At 46.1% G+C, this 17,072-nt stretch overlaps 1 protein-coding gene across 4 annotated transcripts in view; it reads left to right on the top strand.

Moving 5' to 3' along the window:
* DOCK1 (dedicator of cytokinesis 1) overlaps positions 1-17,072 on the top strand; it is a 528,429-nt gene that overhangs the window by 322,737 nt on the left and 188,620 nt on the right. For all 4 annotated transcript variants that reach the window (XM_030333989.2, XM_030333990.1, XM_030333988.1 and 1 more), the window contains exons 28-29: positions 8,806-8,907; positions 16,047-16,141. In XM_030333989.2, coding sequence (XP_030189849.1) covers positions 8,806-8,907; positions 16,047-16,141 — 197 coding nt within the window. The remainder of the gene's footprint in view (positions 1-8,805; positions 8,908-16,046; positions 16,142-17,072) is intronic.

The following is a 17,072-nucleotide window of genomic DNA, read 5'->3' as shown; positions in this document are numbered from 1 at the left end:
AAATTTTCTCCTCTACTCTCTGATTTGTGTTAGCAACAAATGAATTATATTGAGAAGTTATATTCAAGTATATATTCCTCGTTATACCATAAAGTATAATTGTATATGTAAAATTTTACCGTAATTTATTTTTATCCTCTGTAACAAATGTGAGTATGTGTTTAATTTAGTGCATTGAATAAGTAGCAGATAATTGTTATGGGGAGCTTAAGATCTACATTTTCCCTTTTGGTGTATTTGGCCTATAAATGTCTTCCTACAATTACTGCCACTGTAAAATTGAAATTGATTTTGTTTTGAAAATTAGATCTCTTTCCTTATGGTGTCTGCAATAATATGAAATACTAGTATTCTCTGAACTCAACCAGACACTCCATTTAAATTTAAGATACAGGTTTAATTTTGTTGCTAGGAGTTGAAAAAGCTAATAGATGACATTAGTGTAGTTTCTCAACCATACTATTCTTAATTTTGCGTAGTTTCTTTTTACAAACATTTTTCACTTTATGGTCCTTTATAAAATCAAGAATTTCAATATTTGGGAAACTAAATGAATAAAGCAATGCATACATTGGATAAAGGCTGCGTGGGGGCTGAATTTGTCTTGAAGCGAGAAAAGGGACACAACACAGTCCTCAAGTTTACCGTAGATTGTATTTCCGGGAACGGGCACCAAGTTTAAATGATGGGAGTGAATACTCATTTTCCCAAGAACCTGGGTTTTAACTGAACTCTCTGATTCAGGCTTTCAATTATATCTTGTGCTTCGTCAAATATTTAATCAACAACACGTGAAATACCTTTCCAAGGTACAGCAACAACTTGTGCCTTCTGATGTATTTTGCATGGCACACTTTTCCTTTCTTCATTTTACAACATTGTCCCGTCTGCATTTTCAGTGATTGTTTCTTTATAGTTCCCCTCCAAACCTAGAGGGGTGAAGACATTTCATATGATGTGGAAACACGAGTAGATCAAAACAAAGGAAAGAACAGTCGTACATCTATTTCAGAAAATCTAAGGAGAAAGAACAGCTTCAAAAGGATCATAGAATTTGGAAGTGTTTTTCTGAGTGTGTTATTTTGATTTTAAATCCGAGTAGTACATTATTTTGTTGCTAAGGGCGAATAGTTTACTTGTCCTGAGAATGAGCTGTCCCCTGCCGCATCCTCTCCAGAAGCAATCCCAATGCACTCTGCGACTCTTTGCTTTCCTTTTCTCTTTAATGTTTTAGAATCATTGTTTTATCCTTAGTACTGTGAAATCTCATGATGATAAGTCTTAGTCATGCTCGACAATCAGTGCGTGCCATTTGAGAGAAATTATATCATTTAATTAATATCTATTTTTAAAAGCTTCAAAAAAAGTTATGTTTATTTTAGAGCAAAAGAGAGAGACAGACAGACATTGTGCAAGCAGGGTCGGGATACAGAGAGAGAGAGAGACACAGAATCTGAAGGAGGCTCCAGGCTGTCAGCACAGAGCCCAGCGTGGGGCTCAAACCCACAAACTGCGAGATCATGACCTGAGCTGAAGTCGGACGCTTCACCGACTGAGCCACCCAGGCACCCCTAAACATTTTTGACAGCTTTATTGAGATGTAATTCATATATCAAAAAAATTCATCTATTCAAAGTGAACAATTTAAGTGTTTCGTATAATCACAGAGTTGTTGAACTACTACCGTAAGCAGTTTTAGCATATTGTCATCATCCCCAAAAGAAACCTGTACCCATGAGGACTCGCTCCCCGTTTAACCCCCAGACTTCCAGCTCTTGCCCGTCACTGACTGATCTACTCCCTGCCTTTCTGCATTTGCCTGTTCTGGACATTTGCTAACAATGGAATCACACAGTATGTATGGGGTTATCTGTGATTGGCTTGTGAGGTTCTACAAAACAGCAGGCTGGGATTTTGATAGGGATTGCATGGAATCTGTAGATTATTTGGGGGGTGCTGCCCATTAATTGCTGTTAATATCATAGCATTATTAGGTCTTCCAATCCATGAACATGGAGTATATTTCCATCAAGTATTGTGCTGGGTTTGGTGCTTTTGTAAATAGAGTTATTTTCTGAATTTGATTTTTGGGTTGTTCACTGCTAGTATATAGAAAAACAATTGAGTTTTGTATTTTGGCCCTGTATCCTGCAATCAGCTGAACTCATTCTAATAGTTTTTATATGGATGTTCTATCATTTTGTAAAACAAATAGCTTTTTTCTCTCCATCTTCTGTGTTCTTTCTGGAATCCCTGTTTCTCAGATATTGAATCTCTTGAATGGATTCTCTGGTGTTCTTATTCTGTGTGTGTGTGTGTGTGTGTGTGTGTCTTTGTGTCTTTTTTGTTCCATTTTCTGGAGGATTTTGTTAGCTTTACCTCCCCATATTTCTGTGAAAATAGTTATTTCTGCAAACATAATTTGAATATTCCAGAATCCTTCCTTGGTCTTTGTTCCTTTTCATAACATTATGTTCTCGTTTTATGGATATAATCTCCTGTGTGAAGGTAAATATTATAGGTCTTGGAATTTTCTTACATAGCCCCATTTTCCCACCCCCCACCCCGCCCCGGCTTTGTTTCTGTTTGCTTTGGTTTCTCTTACTAATGACTTTCCTCATGAGACTGTACAGTCTTGATCAGACTGTTTCTCATGTGTGCACAGAGTTTGGAGGTACAACAAGGCTGCGTGGGCTGAGCCTCTATGGGCAGACAGTGGATATGCTGTCTTGGGCTGTTCGGTTTCTCCAAAGAGGATTTTTCTGGTCTCCCGTTCTATTTTGACATGGGGCTAAGACCGGTAGAGGAAGTTGGTTTAACCCCCACTTGCTGGTATGTTGGGAGCTGGGCAGAGCAGAGAGCCGATTGCTCATCACTAGATATTCTCAGCCAGGTGGCTCCTGCCCCCTTCTCTTCTGCTTTGTCAGGCACCCCCCTTCCGCAAGCCCCGCCCCAACGCCTTGCAGAGAATAAACACGTGGTCCCCTGCCTAGGAGTGAGTGGGCGTGTCCCTCAGTGGACTGCCAGAGTCGACAGGCCACATGTTGAAGACATCAGTGCTCTTGATTTCCACCTCGTATGTAGTCTTGCCTTCTCAGTCTTCCTAGGCTTCTCTGCCAGGAGTCAGCAGGTTCCCGTTAGATGATCGCCCCCTTCCTGCATCTGGGGCACTCGGTAACCACTCATGCTTCCCTTGTCTGCTTCCAGAATTCTCTTGTCTTTACTTGTGTCTCTTCTCTCTTTCCTCTTATGGGTTTGTGAATTAAAAGGTGTTCTTTGTTATCAGTTTAATGTGAGGAAACAGGGGTGAATGCATGTGTTAGATCACTTTTAATTCATCATGCAGAAGCCCCTAGGTATATTTTCACAAACCTCATCTCTGCAGAGACTTTGGAGGAATCTTTGGGCCTGTGAGCGGCGCTTTGAGGTGCTCCTTGTGTTAGCTTTTTGGACTCCTTGTTTTTCTTTATAAAATTTCCTCCTGGCAAATAGAAGCCTTACACATTCCACTCGTGGCTTTCACTTTTGAAAACAGAGAGACTTCGTGCATCCTAGGGCTTTCCCCTTAACTGTACCAACAACTCATCCATTCACGCCTCACCTCCCTTTGAAACAGAAGACTTCGCTCTGTTACTTTCCTTTTCCCTATATTTCCGGTGCTCATAGTGTTGCTTTCCGGTATCGGTTCTTTGGCTCGAATGTCCCCCAAAGTGAAAGTCGTCAGGAATTCGCCAAGTCCTTTGTCCACCCACTTTTACTACGATTCTTGCCCAGTGTCACTGAACAGTAGATCCTAAATGTCGCTGAGGGATTCCTTTTTCTTTAATCTTTAATGATGATTAGGAGGCAGGTTTGTTTTCTTTACTAGAGTTGATACTTCAACATCTCAATAACAGTTTCTCTTCAGAGGACTTGCCTCGGTGAAAACATGTTTAAAGGTTTTAGCAAAAGTCGTCTCTGGCAGTCATGGAGTGTGATCCCAGATTTAAGTGGAAGTCTCTGGTTACTCAGATCTGGAGCCTGCCCTCCGGACTCGGTGCTCCTGGGTCACTCTTCACAGCTCTCACAGCGCCTGTGGTTTGGGGCTGTCCCCAAGTCCCTTGGCACTTAAAGCACTTTGAAGAGAGTTGAAATTTCTGCCTGTGCCGTGTGTCCCAGGGAGAACAGGCGCCTGCCTGCAAAGCGTGAGCTCCAGGATCATGTGAACCATTGTTATCTTGTTGACGAACCTCCAAGAGCAACTTCATACCTCACCTTCAAGTCATGTGTCTAAGTCTGTCTTTGTTATATAGAGAAGTCACACCCTCTCAACTCCTCTGGGCCAGGCATTAAAACCCTTAGGATTGTTCTTTTAAATGAAACACTCGCCCTAAGACCTTAAACTAGGCAGAGTTGGCAAAGGTACTGTGTCAAAGGTAGGTCTCATCCTCAATTCCCGTTTTCCAACATCTGTCCTTTTTTTTTTTTTTTTAAATCCCTTGCCCCTGTATCCCTCGGTGACATCTTACATTAACCTACCTGCCACAGAATGCCCCCTCCTCCACCACCAATGCTTCGTTCTGCCTGTCTTCTGTTCTCCCTGTTCCCTGTCCTACTCTCCACCTGCCTGGTGCACTGGGACCCCAAGCATATTTAACTGGAGCATTGAGGGTTGTTCTAGGAGGTCAGGGGCAAGTTTAGTCCAGGACTTGAGGAATGCACAGCAGTAACCATGTCTGCATGGACAGGGCGGCCTGAGGATAAGATTTTTGAGGATCGGGGAGCAGGAAACACAGAACTTAGGGACAGGGAGGACCTGTCTTCTCTCAGGACCGTCTTCTAAAATATTAATATGTATTTCAGTTTATAAAGGTAATCTGGTTTTGTTCTCCAACCCCCAAGGACTACCTGGTTTGTTTGTTAGTTGCTTAGATATGTTTTCTTTCTTGTGCTGTATTCTTTACATTGCTGAAATACGTATATGTAATCATCTCCAGGTTTGTTCCTCAAGCATTTTCTCATGTAATTAAAATAGTTCTTATTTGCATAGTTGACGCTTAGTGTCTTAGTGTCATGATCACGCTGTGGTATGGTTGCCTGACTTGGCAAATAGCGATCGATACAGGGTACCCGGTTCAGCCTGAGCTTCGAATAAACAATAAACGGATGAGTTAGCATATGGATGTCCCATGCAATATTTTCAATGCGGTATTTGCGACATGCTTATTTCCTGTTATGTATCTGAGATTCAGATTAAACTGGGCATCCTGTATTTTATCTTGCAATCCTATACCGTATCCTATCACTTACACAGTTTCTGGTTGTTGAACATGCAGATGTTTTCAGCAATGCAGCAGACATCTTTGGGCGTAAACTTCCATAGTTTTGAATGACTTCCTTTGGTGGATTGTTAGCAGTATCATTACCAGGGCGATGAGTGGGGTTTTTTCCCCCCAAGACTTTTCAAACCTATTGGCAAATCGCTTTTTAAAAAGGTTATAGCAATTTGTGCTCCCACCAGCAGTGCAGAAGAGTGCTCATTCCCTGCACCCTTGCTAACATTATCATCCCTTAAATACTTCTCTGCGGTTTTGGCAGGCAAATAATGATATATCATTTTCATCTGTGATTACTAATGAAGTTCACATTTTTTGTTTCTTAGGCATTCTCTGTCCTGATTTTTAAGTTTTCTGCAACTGTATCCTGACTTCTCTGCCCCTATTTTGCATTGCTTTGAGGTCTCAGGAATTATGTCTTGTTTTTATTTATTTACTCATTTTTCCTCAGCCTCTGGGGCTGGAACCTGGTCCCCACACTCAGGTTTCAGGACGCGTTCTGCACAGTCACCACCAGCCTACCTCCCAGCCTATCAGTTGTTCAAAAGTAAAAGCTTCCTGTGACTTCTCAGTGCATTTCAAATAAATCAATTAAAAAGCAGAGAATAGTAATTTTCTTTCGAGCCTGCAGAATGAGTTTTCCTTTCATAGCTCTCCCCCATTTCTGCTTCTAGTTTCTGGCTGGTTTCAAATACAGCTTCCATAACGACCCACTGAATGCCTCCCCAGAAACCCACTGGTCCACCACATGGGGCTCCACGGGGTCCACGAGAACAGTAGAGCAATGGTGACTGCATGGCTTCCCTTTGGAAATACGGGTACCCCATGCATGGGACTCCATTCCAAAGGCCATAGGGAACATTTCTATGGATTTCAGCAGGCATATCACCCCATTCCAACTGGGTTCCAAGGCTTCAGCTTAGAAGGGAGCTGAAATAGTGAGATTTGCTTCCTCTAAGAAAGTCTGAACAGGACAACTGCTCTGGAACAGTTCCGTAGGTGAAATAAAGAATACATTTGCACCCCCTGGCCTTTTGCCCTCTAACTCATGGTGCAGCCCTACCTCTGTCCCCTTCCCTGGGCGGATTCCCAATTGGTCCTCGTTGCCGTAGAGTAAGAGGCCATTGGCTTGCCTCCATGACATTCTCATCCAAAGCAAAGTCTGCCCGACTGGCCATTTGCATATTCCCAGGACTGGCTTTGTGGAAATTGCTACCTTCTCGTCATTTCGTCATTCCTGCATCATGTCAGTTGCCCCAGTCTTGACCCTGCGTGAAGTTTTCAGCATTACATGGCAGTCTGCTGCCTACGTTGAGTGTCTCCGTATCACCTGTTTGAGTGTCTGGCCAGATTTGGGATGCGCACTGTTTCTTCTCATCCATGCTGCTCAGTGCTTGGGCGGTTGGCATTCTCAGGACTGCTCTGGGGTTCTGCTTTTCTTTCCACTTTCGGCTTGATATTTTAAGTTAAGTACATGGGTATACTGGATCTAATTATATACATAGCTGGCTTTGTGATTTCCGACGATTCTAATGTGTAGGTTCCCATTGTTTAATCGTTTTGACCTGCAGAAAATTAATTTGAGCCCCTGCCAGGTGCATCTTGGCCAATACAGGCCTCTACTTGGTCTAAAAAAGCCCGGTGTCTCCTGAGGAAAAGGCCGGCCACAGATAGCTGCGTCAAGGAGGAAAGTGGGACATCGTGTGTGGCCGCCTTTGCCTTTCCTCACCCTCCTGCAACTTTCTCTGATGCCTGTAGAAGTACGGGAAAGTCAGTCTCCAACTCATGTTGGCCATTAGCAGCAGCCTCAGGTTTCTCCAAAAGAGAATTAAAATGTACATCTGGACAAGAGGAAAGAGATGAGTTCAGCTACAAAGTGCCCGCCTAGCAGCTGGAAGTACTGGCTTTACACCCGGTTTTGCCATTTACTCATTTAGAGGGGAACACTCAGCCCCCTGTCTCACTGCCTGTAAAACGGGGCAGGAAGAGAATCTGTGGTGTGGTGGACTGGGCCTCAGCACAGCCCTTGACACATGGTGGTCAATGGTACAAGGACCATTTTCCAAAAGGGCATCTCCTAAAGAGTAAGGGAGATACAAAGGCAGCTTCTCTGGAGTCATGAGGATGCCAGATATTTACATATTTCACAAGTTCATATTCATGGACATTTTGCCATTTTCCAAATCATCCCTCCAGTGGAAAACAGGTAATCTTCAGCTCTTTCTCTGAACCCCAACGTGGAATCAAATCTCAACAATTATCATCATTCACAAAGAATATATGTTTCTATGCAAGTGGAAGATAGCATATTGTCATTCTTGTATTTGTTCAGTTTGTGCAATGCATCCTTTGAGGACTCATTTGGAAGCATACACGTATACTATAGGAAAAAAATGGATTGGGAAAAATACCGGACGGTAACATTTCCCTGTAGAGTATGCGCCCAGATGAATACAGAGCGCATTTAGGTATTCCAGTAGAGTGCTTGGAGAGGTGGGGTGGGTAAAAGAACACAGTTCGGGACCGCATTTAAGAGGGCAAAATTGGGGTATGTCTGAAAGAATGTCTCATCCTGTAATTGGACCAGACTCGTACTGGTCGAATGGGCGAAAATGTATTCCCTCTGTTTCTTAAAATGTCATTAGTTTAGGGGGGAATCTAGAAAAGCAAGGAAGGTTTTTATGTTTTTATGTTGAGCCATGACCCCCCAGAAGGGATACATTGTACCCATTGGTAACAGGACCACCTGACCCTCTGCCCACCCACCAAGCCCAGCCCCCTTCAGCGCACACACCCACAGCCGCACACGTACTGGCTGCCTCTTCCTTAGTTGCTTTGCCCCGTTCTTTCCTCCATGACTTGATTCCGTGTGTTGGTTTCTGTTTTCCCTCCTCCTCTTCCTTTTCGCCCGGCTCCGTCTGCCAGGAGAAACCGTCCTCTCTGCCACTTTACATTCTGATGAGCTTGCATGCCTCTTCACATTCTTCTTGTGGAAGAGAATTGGACCATAACTCATCGTGGAATCGGTGGTGATTGCCTCCAAATTGGCCAAGGGGGACACGGGCAGATTTTGAGAAATAAAAGGCCTCTCTTTGCCACGGCCCAAGAGGAAGGGCTGCACACACATTTCGCCTGGTAATAAGAGCAGCAACTTTCCACGGAGCACAGAACACAAGTGTCAGTGGTTCCAATCTCGTCTTTCATTTTTGCATATTTAATGCAAAAACATTTAAAGCTTGTTTTTCCAGCCTCCACAACCGTGTGTCAGGAAGCATTTAGTGCAGCTAGAGAGAAGGAAATAGAGCAAAGCCAAGATGGTGAGGTTGGCAGTGACCGGTCTTCACGTGCCGGGGGGCCAGAGCTCGGGGGCCCCCACCCACACCCCACTGCTTCTCTGCTGGTTTTGCCCCCAGACTCTTAGTCGATACCGACTTTCCCCGTTGTTCTCGAGAATGTTGTTCTCTAATTGTGCCCTTTGACTCCTTTACAGGGAAACTTCGTGGCTTGTATGACAGCTATTTTACGACAGATGGAAAATTATCATTACGCCCATTTGATCAAGACTTTTGGAAAAATGAGGACTGATGTTGTTGTGAGTGTTACTTTGACCCTTATAACCACGTGGGGAGGGGGCAGCATTTTAGGCAAAACACTGGTGTGGAGATTTCCATTTTAAATGTGATTTTGCACGGGGACTTGGCTCCAGTTGACTTGAGAAGCCACCTGGCAAGGTCCTACTGAAGTCACATCTCTAAGAAGATGAGGGTCCCCACCCACAGGCTTGTTTCTTACACTGAACTGGGGAGGGACTCGTCATCTCAGCCCAGAACGAGCTTTCTTCTCTGATGGGTTCCCTCTCCCGTGTTCAGGGATCACTAAAGATGTGGAGATGTCCCAAGGAGAGTCTGCCGGTAACTCCCGTTCACCTGTTGACTGGCTTCTCGGTAGCAGAAGCCAGAAAGTCTTTTCAGCTTTAAATTATACTCTGGTATTAATTAGCTCCAGTCATGGGAGCTCATCAGCATTTCTCCTAATAATTCTCTAGTCATCCTCAATACAACTATGACACAGCTCAATTAGGAGAAGCATAATAGAGGGGAAGTTACCACTTAGGAACCACCTCCCTAATGGCCTGAGATCCCACGGCCATATGGCAGATGTCTTCCGCAAAGCTGCAGCCGCACTTGTTGGCGGAGTTCTCGATTAGCTGTTGACCTCAGCTCTGGAATCTAGTAACGCAGAGCTCATTTCTGAGACCCCTGGATTCCTATAGGGTACGGCAGATGCTATTACTGTCTCCACGACTAGGTTGCTTACGCTGCATACCGTTAAACCTCCCTTACTGAGGGAAGGGCAAAAGAATGCACTTAATGATTTTTTTCAGAGGATTATTTCTAAGAAGAACATGTTCTTATTAATTGTTGCCACTGTGAGTGTGTGTGTGTGTGTGTGTGTGTGTGTGTGTGTCCGTCCACGTGGATGCACTTCTGTGTATGTGTGTGTGCGTGTGTGTATTTAAATTTCTAAGGAGACAACAATGAATCTGCATCTTAAAATCATAGCGGATTTCCTTGAATAAAAAGCAAAGGAGCAAGAGTGTATGTGTGTATGTGTATGTATGTGTCTCTGGGTGTTCAGTTCATTTCAAAATCATCACCATGGAGTTTAAAGTAGGGGTGTGCTCATGGGGGGATCTGTGTTACATTTATATCCTGCCAGTCTTGAGTAGTTACGGCACAGTGAATTCACATTGGATATACGTGATGTTCCATGCCCCCGGTGAATCTTCACTGGATCCCTCGGCCCCGTTTGGGTCACCGAAAGGATAGTTGTAGGTGAAACTATGTGCACATTTTCCTAACTAGCCTTCCAGACTGAAGAATACGGTTTTTCGAGTGAGAAGTACACCCATCCTGAGTAATTAGGATCTAATTAATAATTTGCCCTTTATCAGAAGAGTCCTGTGATCAAAATCCCCACATGCAAATCGCTAAACATATTTCATCTCAACTATTAAGAGGTGCTGTTGGTAGAGAACCTTTAGTGCATTGTGAAAGTGATGTTACAAAATGGTTTTTAGAAATGACTATAATTTGCTGAATTCCGAGCGTGTGCCCTCTCTCCTTGTACAGAGCAGACGATCAGATACTTACTCCATGTTGTGGTCCTGATTTCCCCAGGGATTTATTTTTTTCCCCCTTAGACACAGCAGTTCAGAAAATCAATTATTTGCAGACGATTTGATTTCCGTTATAAAATGGCATTTGTGGTTTGGATATCAGGAATTCAAACTGCAAGGATCGTAGACCTATTTTATTGTTGTTAATCTGTTGGAACCTTTGTAAAATGTGTTCCTGTCCATTAAGTATACCTAGAAAGTATTTGACTGTTTTTCTACTCTGACAACCACTCACAAAAGTAAGAGATCATTTTGTGTTAAATAACTGAAAGTTAGTTAGTGCTGCAGGAGGAAAATAGTCTAGGCCATTTTCTCAAGACTATTTCCTTGTAACAAGTGCTGCTTCAGGTTTTCAAGTGTAGCCCTCTTTTGGTTGGATGAGTGATTCCCATACGAAATCGCAGTTCCTATCAAGACCAAAGTCACGTGCCTCAGAGCTGTTAATTTTATAGTCTCTCAAATGGTCCCTTAGACCCCAAGACAGTGAGAGAATGGAGCACAGCGTGAGGCAGATAGACTGATCCAGAAAAGAAAAGGAACCGACACGTTCCGTTCCAAACTCTCTCGCGACACGGCGATCTCTGTAGCATGGCGAGCCTCGCAGGACCGCAGTGGGGATGCCGGGCTGCAGAATGGGCTGCTGGCTGTTCCGTGTCCAGTGTCAGAATCAGGAACACCAGGAGAGAACTTGCAGTGTCCACGGTAAGATGAGAAGTGATGCACAGTGCCCCGGACCTTGCAGGGAAGAGAGCGGTCTTGATGCTTATCCCAAATTTCCCAGTAGGTGGCCTTTACGAAGCGTCTGTTGAGGGACTGAATGGGCAGTGTCCCATATCCAAGGACAGTAGGGGCAGAAGTGACGCTTCCTGGTTAAATGTCGAGTGAACGTGGCACCCGAGTACTGTAGCCCTCTTGCCTCTACCTTGGACTCGTGGCTGGCCGTGTGTCCCCAAGCAGCCCAGCCTGTCCCCATGGCCTCTCCACTTCTGGGTTCTTTTTTTTTTGTTTGTTTTTAATGTTCATTTATTTTTGAGAGAGAGAGAGAGTGGGGGGGGAGGGGCAGAGAGAGAGGGAGACACAGAATCCAAAGCAGGCTCCAGGCTCCGAGCTGTCAGCTCAGAGCCCGACGCAGGGCTCAAACCCATGAACTGTGAAATGATGACCTGAGTCGAAGTCGGACGCTTAACCGACTGAGCCGCCCAGGTGGCCCTCCACTTCTAGGTTCTAACCTAAAGAAGCCAACCTGGCAGACCTGTGAGTGAGCAGGGCCCTCTATCTGGAATGCCCTACCCCCTTCCTGCAGCTTCAGTCCCACCCCTTCGGAGGACCCTGACCTGACACCTGCCCTGGTCTCGCCAGGCGGACGCACGCCCTGTGCTCCTTCCTCCTTTCCTTGTCTGTCCCACTCGGCCATCAGCCTGTACCCAGGTGGTGCTGATGTCTCACGCCCGGTAGCAGTGAGTGAGGATGCTTGTGGGGGTTGGGAAAGCAAGGACGGGAGCAGGTGACTATCCACGCCCGGGAAACATCCCGATGTTGAAGCAGCCACCACGGGGTAACCTGCAGCCTGTGTGGGTGGCGTCCTGAGCGGGAGGAGGAGTCTTGCGCCGAACACGTTTCTCTACTTCTTGTGACCATTTCCTTGTAGACGAAGCTGGAGTGTAGGTCCTCCTCCCCGGACGGTGAATCTGGGGGGTGCAGAGCCCTTTCAGAGTGAATCCAGTCAGTGGCTATTTATTGGGCACCAACTTTGTGTTAGCACAGTGGAGGAAGTCGTGGGCAAAGCAGACAGTTCCTGTCCTCCTGGGCCTACATTCTGGTGGAGAACATCGCAGCTCATCAGGGAGTCCTTCCAACCAATTCCAGCTATCCATGCTGCAAGGGCATGGTGCTTGTAAAATAGCCAGACTGGACTGGGTTGGGTGGTCAGGAAGCCTCCCTTACAAAGGAGAGGACTGTGGAGTATTGAAGAAGGGAGAGCCATGCAGTTTGTTGGGGGGGTAGGGGGGACAGCATGTACAGGAGCCTCTGGTGGGGGGAGGCCGTCGGTGGGGGGGGCAGCAGTACCAGGGATGAGATGAGCCTGGACAGAGGCTGGGATGTCAAACCGCATGGACCCCACAGGCCAAGCGGAGACACTCTGTGCTCTTTGCTTGTTTGCTGTCGACTTTCTACACCGTTTGTTTGCTATTTTCCCCTGAATTGTTTTAAAATTATTTTTCCAGACACTTATTTATTTACTTATTTATTTTTTAATTTTTGAGTAAACTTTTTGGGGTAATCGTAAAGTCACCCGCGGCAGTAAAGAGAGAGGTCTGTGGGCGCTGCGCCCGCTTTCCCCGGGGGGCAACATCTTGCGGAACTGCAGCGCGGAGTCAAGACCCAGTGCCGGCGTTGATGGGGTCCTTGGCTCTCAGGCGTCTTCCCCCAGTTTCGCTTGTACTCTTTCCCCTATTTATCGTGAGAAGCTTCAAACATACGGAGAAGCTGAAAGAACAGTGCAGCGAAAACTACTGCCCCTGTCCCCCAGAGGCATCGGTGGTGAGCACTACACCATGTCTGCCTCCACCGCGTCTCTCTGTTTCACCAGCTGGGCAGCCACATCCCGTAAGTGTGTGAGAACCATGCGTCTCCCCTGGTGGTTCAGCAGGCCTCTCTCGGGAATGAAGATCTTCTCCAGTGGCCTCATTGCCTTTCCTGAACATAGCAGCCATGCCCTCATTGGTGCCATTGGTATTCACATTCTCTCAATTCTGTCCAGTCTTTCTTGTCTTTCGTTAGGGGCTTCGGCAAATCGGGATCCAGCCCACATTCACTCATCGCATGTGGTTGTACCTCCTTCGTCTCTCTTTCTGCTAGAACAAGTGCCTCACCTTGGTTTTTTTTTTTTTTCTTTCTCCGTGCTGCTTTGGGATGCCTTTCAGTGTGTTTCTCCATCCCTCCATATGTCCTGCAGACTGGAAGGTTGGCCTAAAATTCAAGTTCATCCTTTTGGCAAGGGTGCTTCAGAGCTGGTGTTAAGTGCTCTTTGATGCTGTGCCCACTGGGAGGCAGGGATTGCCAAGCTGACCATTACTGACGAGAAGTTTGATTGCTTGGTTGACAGCGGGAGCAGCCCGATCTCCCCGTTGTGAAGCTATGTACCCCGTTACAATTAGCGCGTAGTCTTTGGGTGATACTTGGGCACGCACAAAATGTCAGCAGATATCCAATCCCCTGACAGTTCCTCGTCTGATGAGTTTAGCATCTGTTGAGGGTCCTTCTCTCAAACAGTTATTTCTTTGGCAACGCAGAATTTCTTACTTCTGGGAGTCACAACATTTTGGCTTTAATCTCAGAACACTGGGAACCCCCTGGGGATGTGGCTGAATGGGAGGTTGGGAAGTGTTGGTGCCTTGACCAGGTTTACAACTTGAAAAGGCCATTCTGGGTCAAGCGTGGGGATCGAGAGGGACAATAGGGGACATAGGTAGACGGGCTAGGATTCTCCTTGGCAGTCCAGGTGAGAGAGGATGACAGTTTATTCAGGTGGATGGGGGTAGGGATAGATAGAAGCAGGTGGATTTATGACAAGAAGATTCCGCCTATGCATTGGTGCCTTTTGTTAGAGCTGCCCACTTATCGTATGGGGCATCCGGTACCCCCATAACAATCAAACTGGAAAATGCCGCGGGAAGGAATTGGCGCTGAGAGCTGAAATTTTCACAAAAAACCTTGTATCAGTCCTCTGTCTCCCCTTGTTGACTCGGAGCTTCCAGCGTAATAGTCTGCTAAGCCTCATCGGCCATGGTGGGGACCATCGCCATGCCTAGTAAATTATGCAGACCGACAAGGACGCCTTTGCAGAACCTCATCCTCCACAATACGCAGAGTTTTGTCTGATCAGCAAAGTACCAACATTGAACAGCTGAGCCATACTAATGAAGTATGGGGCTGTGTTTCCTAGAAAAAAAAATCAGGGAGTTGGGAAAATATGCTCCTCTTCCAGAATAATAAAACCCAGACCCTGTATCTCAATTATCAGGCTTTGAGGAGTGATCAGCAAGAAAGCCAGCAATTTTATGCAAATAGAGATGTGGCTAAATTATGGCACCCAGCCGGCCAAATGTGCAACCTGGTCATTAAAATGTGAAAGTCTTGGCAAAGCGGGGAAACTTAAGTGGTGAGGTCTGCATGGCGGTCATTGACGGGGGGGAGAGGTGCTGTGCGTTGTGTCTGGGTTGCCCGGAGCACCCCTGGTGGTCCGAGCTCGTGTGAGCAGGGTCTGGAGGACGTCGGGATGCCTCTTCTCTCTAGACTTTGGCTACGTCCCGTACCTCTCTTCGACTGGGGGCCCCTGTTGTAAAAAGGGGGAAGGGATCACAGTTGCTCCCTGAGGTCTCAGTCATGGTGGGGGGCCCACCGCAGGCACGACTTACCAGAGCCCGACATTGCCGTTAAGGTTGCCGTGAAAGCATTTAACTTTGCACATCAGCTTATTGATTCTGTCAGATCGAGCTTGTACCTATTGGCGAGAACCGCCTGTTTCGAACTTTGCTAAGAATCGCGTTCCTGGCCGTTTAGCTTCCTTCCGTTCGTCGCCTGAGTCCTCACGGCCGTTGCACCTCCTTATGGTTCCGTAGATTAAATAAATGACACACAGCCACTCACTGGGCAATCTCTGGCCACGGCCTCATTTTTCTAAGAGAAGGCTCTGTTGCTTTGCCCCGGCCCACCCCGGACCTTGAGGGAGCATGCAGACTCCTGGGGCCGTGTGCTTTTGAGGATAAATGCTAGTTTTGTTCCAGTCAGCTCGGAACAAGTGCCAAGCTGTCAGGCTCATGAAATTCTCCTACTTCTGACAGGCACAGGCCGGAGCCCCCAGGAAAAGGGGTGTCCCTTCCTGATGCCAGGAGCAGTCTTAGCGTGGAAGCAGGGTAGCAGGGCAGGGCATGCCCCGTGAAGAGCAAAGAATCGTGCCCAAGACAGCACAGGAATCGCTGAGTAGCATGTGGGGTCGTAGCTGCCAGATGAAAGTGACCACGCGACCGCGTAGATGCTCAGAGGGTCATGGCGAGCTGAACAGGTGCAGGTGGTCGGGAGTTCCCGCCCGAGCCTTTTCCTTGTTAAGTTACATTAAAAACAAGGAATGGATGTTAATACCCCGTATTCCACCTGATGGGCCCTGTTCGTAATGAAAAATGGATTTAGAGTAAACAGAACAAATAGCTACAGCCCGCATGTGATGCTTGCAAAATATCTGTTTCCCTACAAGCAGAAAGAATGCATATGGGTAACCTGAAAATCTACTCCTTATGACCATTAGATGTACCCGGGTGCTGTTTCTGAATACATCCCTGAAAACGTGATCGCAGACAGGAGGTGCTCAGGCAAACAGAAAAGTAGAAGTAAGGCACAGCTCCTGTGAAATACATCTTCATTACTTTTTAGATTGTTTTCGTTCAGCCAAAAAAAAAAAAAAATGAAGTCATTTATACTATAATTATTCAAGGGGGGATTGGTTTTCTCCTTTCTCTTGGTGGGCTGTTTCAGTGTTCTGTTTTTTATTTCAGGATTTCCTGATGGAAACATTCATCATGTTTAAGAACCTCATTGGGAAGAACGTCTACCCTTTCGACTGGGTGATAATGAACATGATGCAGAATAAGTAAGTACCGGGAGGAAAGCTCTCACCTTTTACAAGGTGCCTAATTCACATCTGGTGGGCACAGTGGTGTTGCCTGGATACCATGGGGGCTCTCCTACAAAGGACACATCCTCCCCATTCTGCGGTGCAGACAATTATTTGGAGAAACGGACCTGGAGATGGGGTGATTTCCTTGTGCCGATGCGGGGCTTTTTCCCCCTGGGGAAAGAGGGAGTTGAGCCCTAACCCCTCCTTAGCCTTCGTCAGAGGCGACCTTTGTCTATCTCTTGCCATCCATTTGCCGTCGTATTTTAATCACATGTGTTTATTAGCCCAAGTGTTTCTCACCCTGTCGAGGTTTTTGAAAGGTCTTTGCATTTTCTCATTTCAGCTTTAAAGAGTGAGCATTTTCTTCATACTTATTAAATATTAATCCTGTGCCCGGTTTATCATTTCGCTGTGAAGGCTGTTGGTTAACGTTCCAGCTCTTGTGTTCTCTACTTCCTGTAAGCACCAGCAATGATCATTGGGTTCTCAATCACATGTGATTTCTGGAAGAAATTCCCCCGACCTCCTTTTTTTCCCCCCCTTATTTCTTATTGCATTTTTTATGGAGATAGTTATAGATTCATAGGCAGTGCGGTTGTAAAAAGAAATACAGAGAGATCTTGTGTATACTTTACAAAGCCAGGTTCCCTCGATGATAACGTTTTCCAAGACTATCGCACGATTCTGCTCCCAGGGAGTCGGCATGGATAGGATTCACCAGTGTTACACCGATATTCCCATTGTACTTGTGTGTGTCCTCCGCGCCTGTTCTTGAATCCACCAGCACAAGGGGTCCCTCTTGTTGCCCATCGATAACACATCCTTCTCGCCCCTCCCCCTCCCCCCTCCCTAAACCCGGGCAGCCACTCATATTTTCTCCACTTCTAAAATTTTGGCATTTCCA

The sequence above is a fragment of the Lynx canadensis genome, chromosome D2 (assembly GCF_007474595.2).
Source record: "Lynx canadensis isolate LIC74 chromosome D2, mLynCan4.pri.v2, whole genome shotgun sequence".
In the NCBI taxonomy this organism is placed as follows: Eukaryota; Metazoa; Chordata; class Mammalia; order Carnivora; family Felidae; genus Lynx; species Lynx canadensis.
The sequence above is the reverse complement of the archived record's forward strand: the minus strand, read 5'-3'. Positions and strand labels throughout refer to the sequence as shown.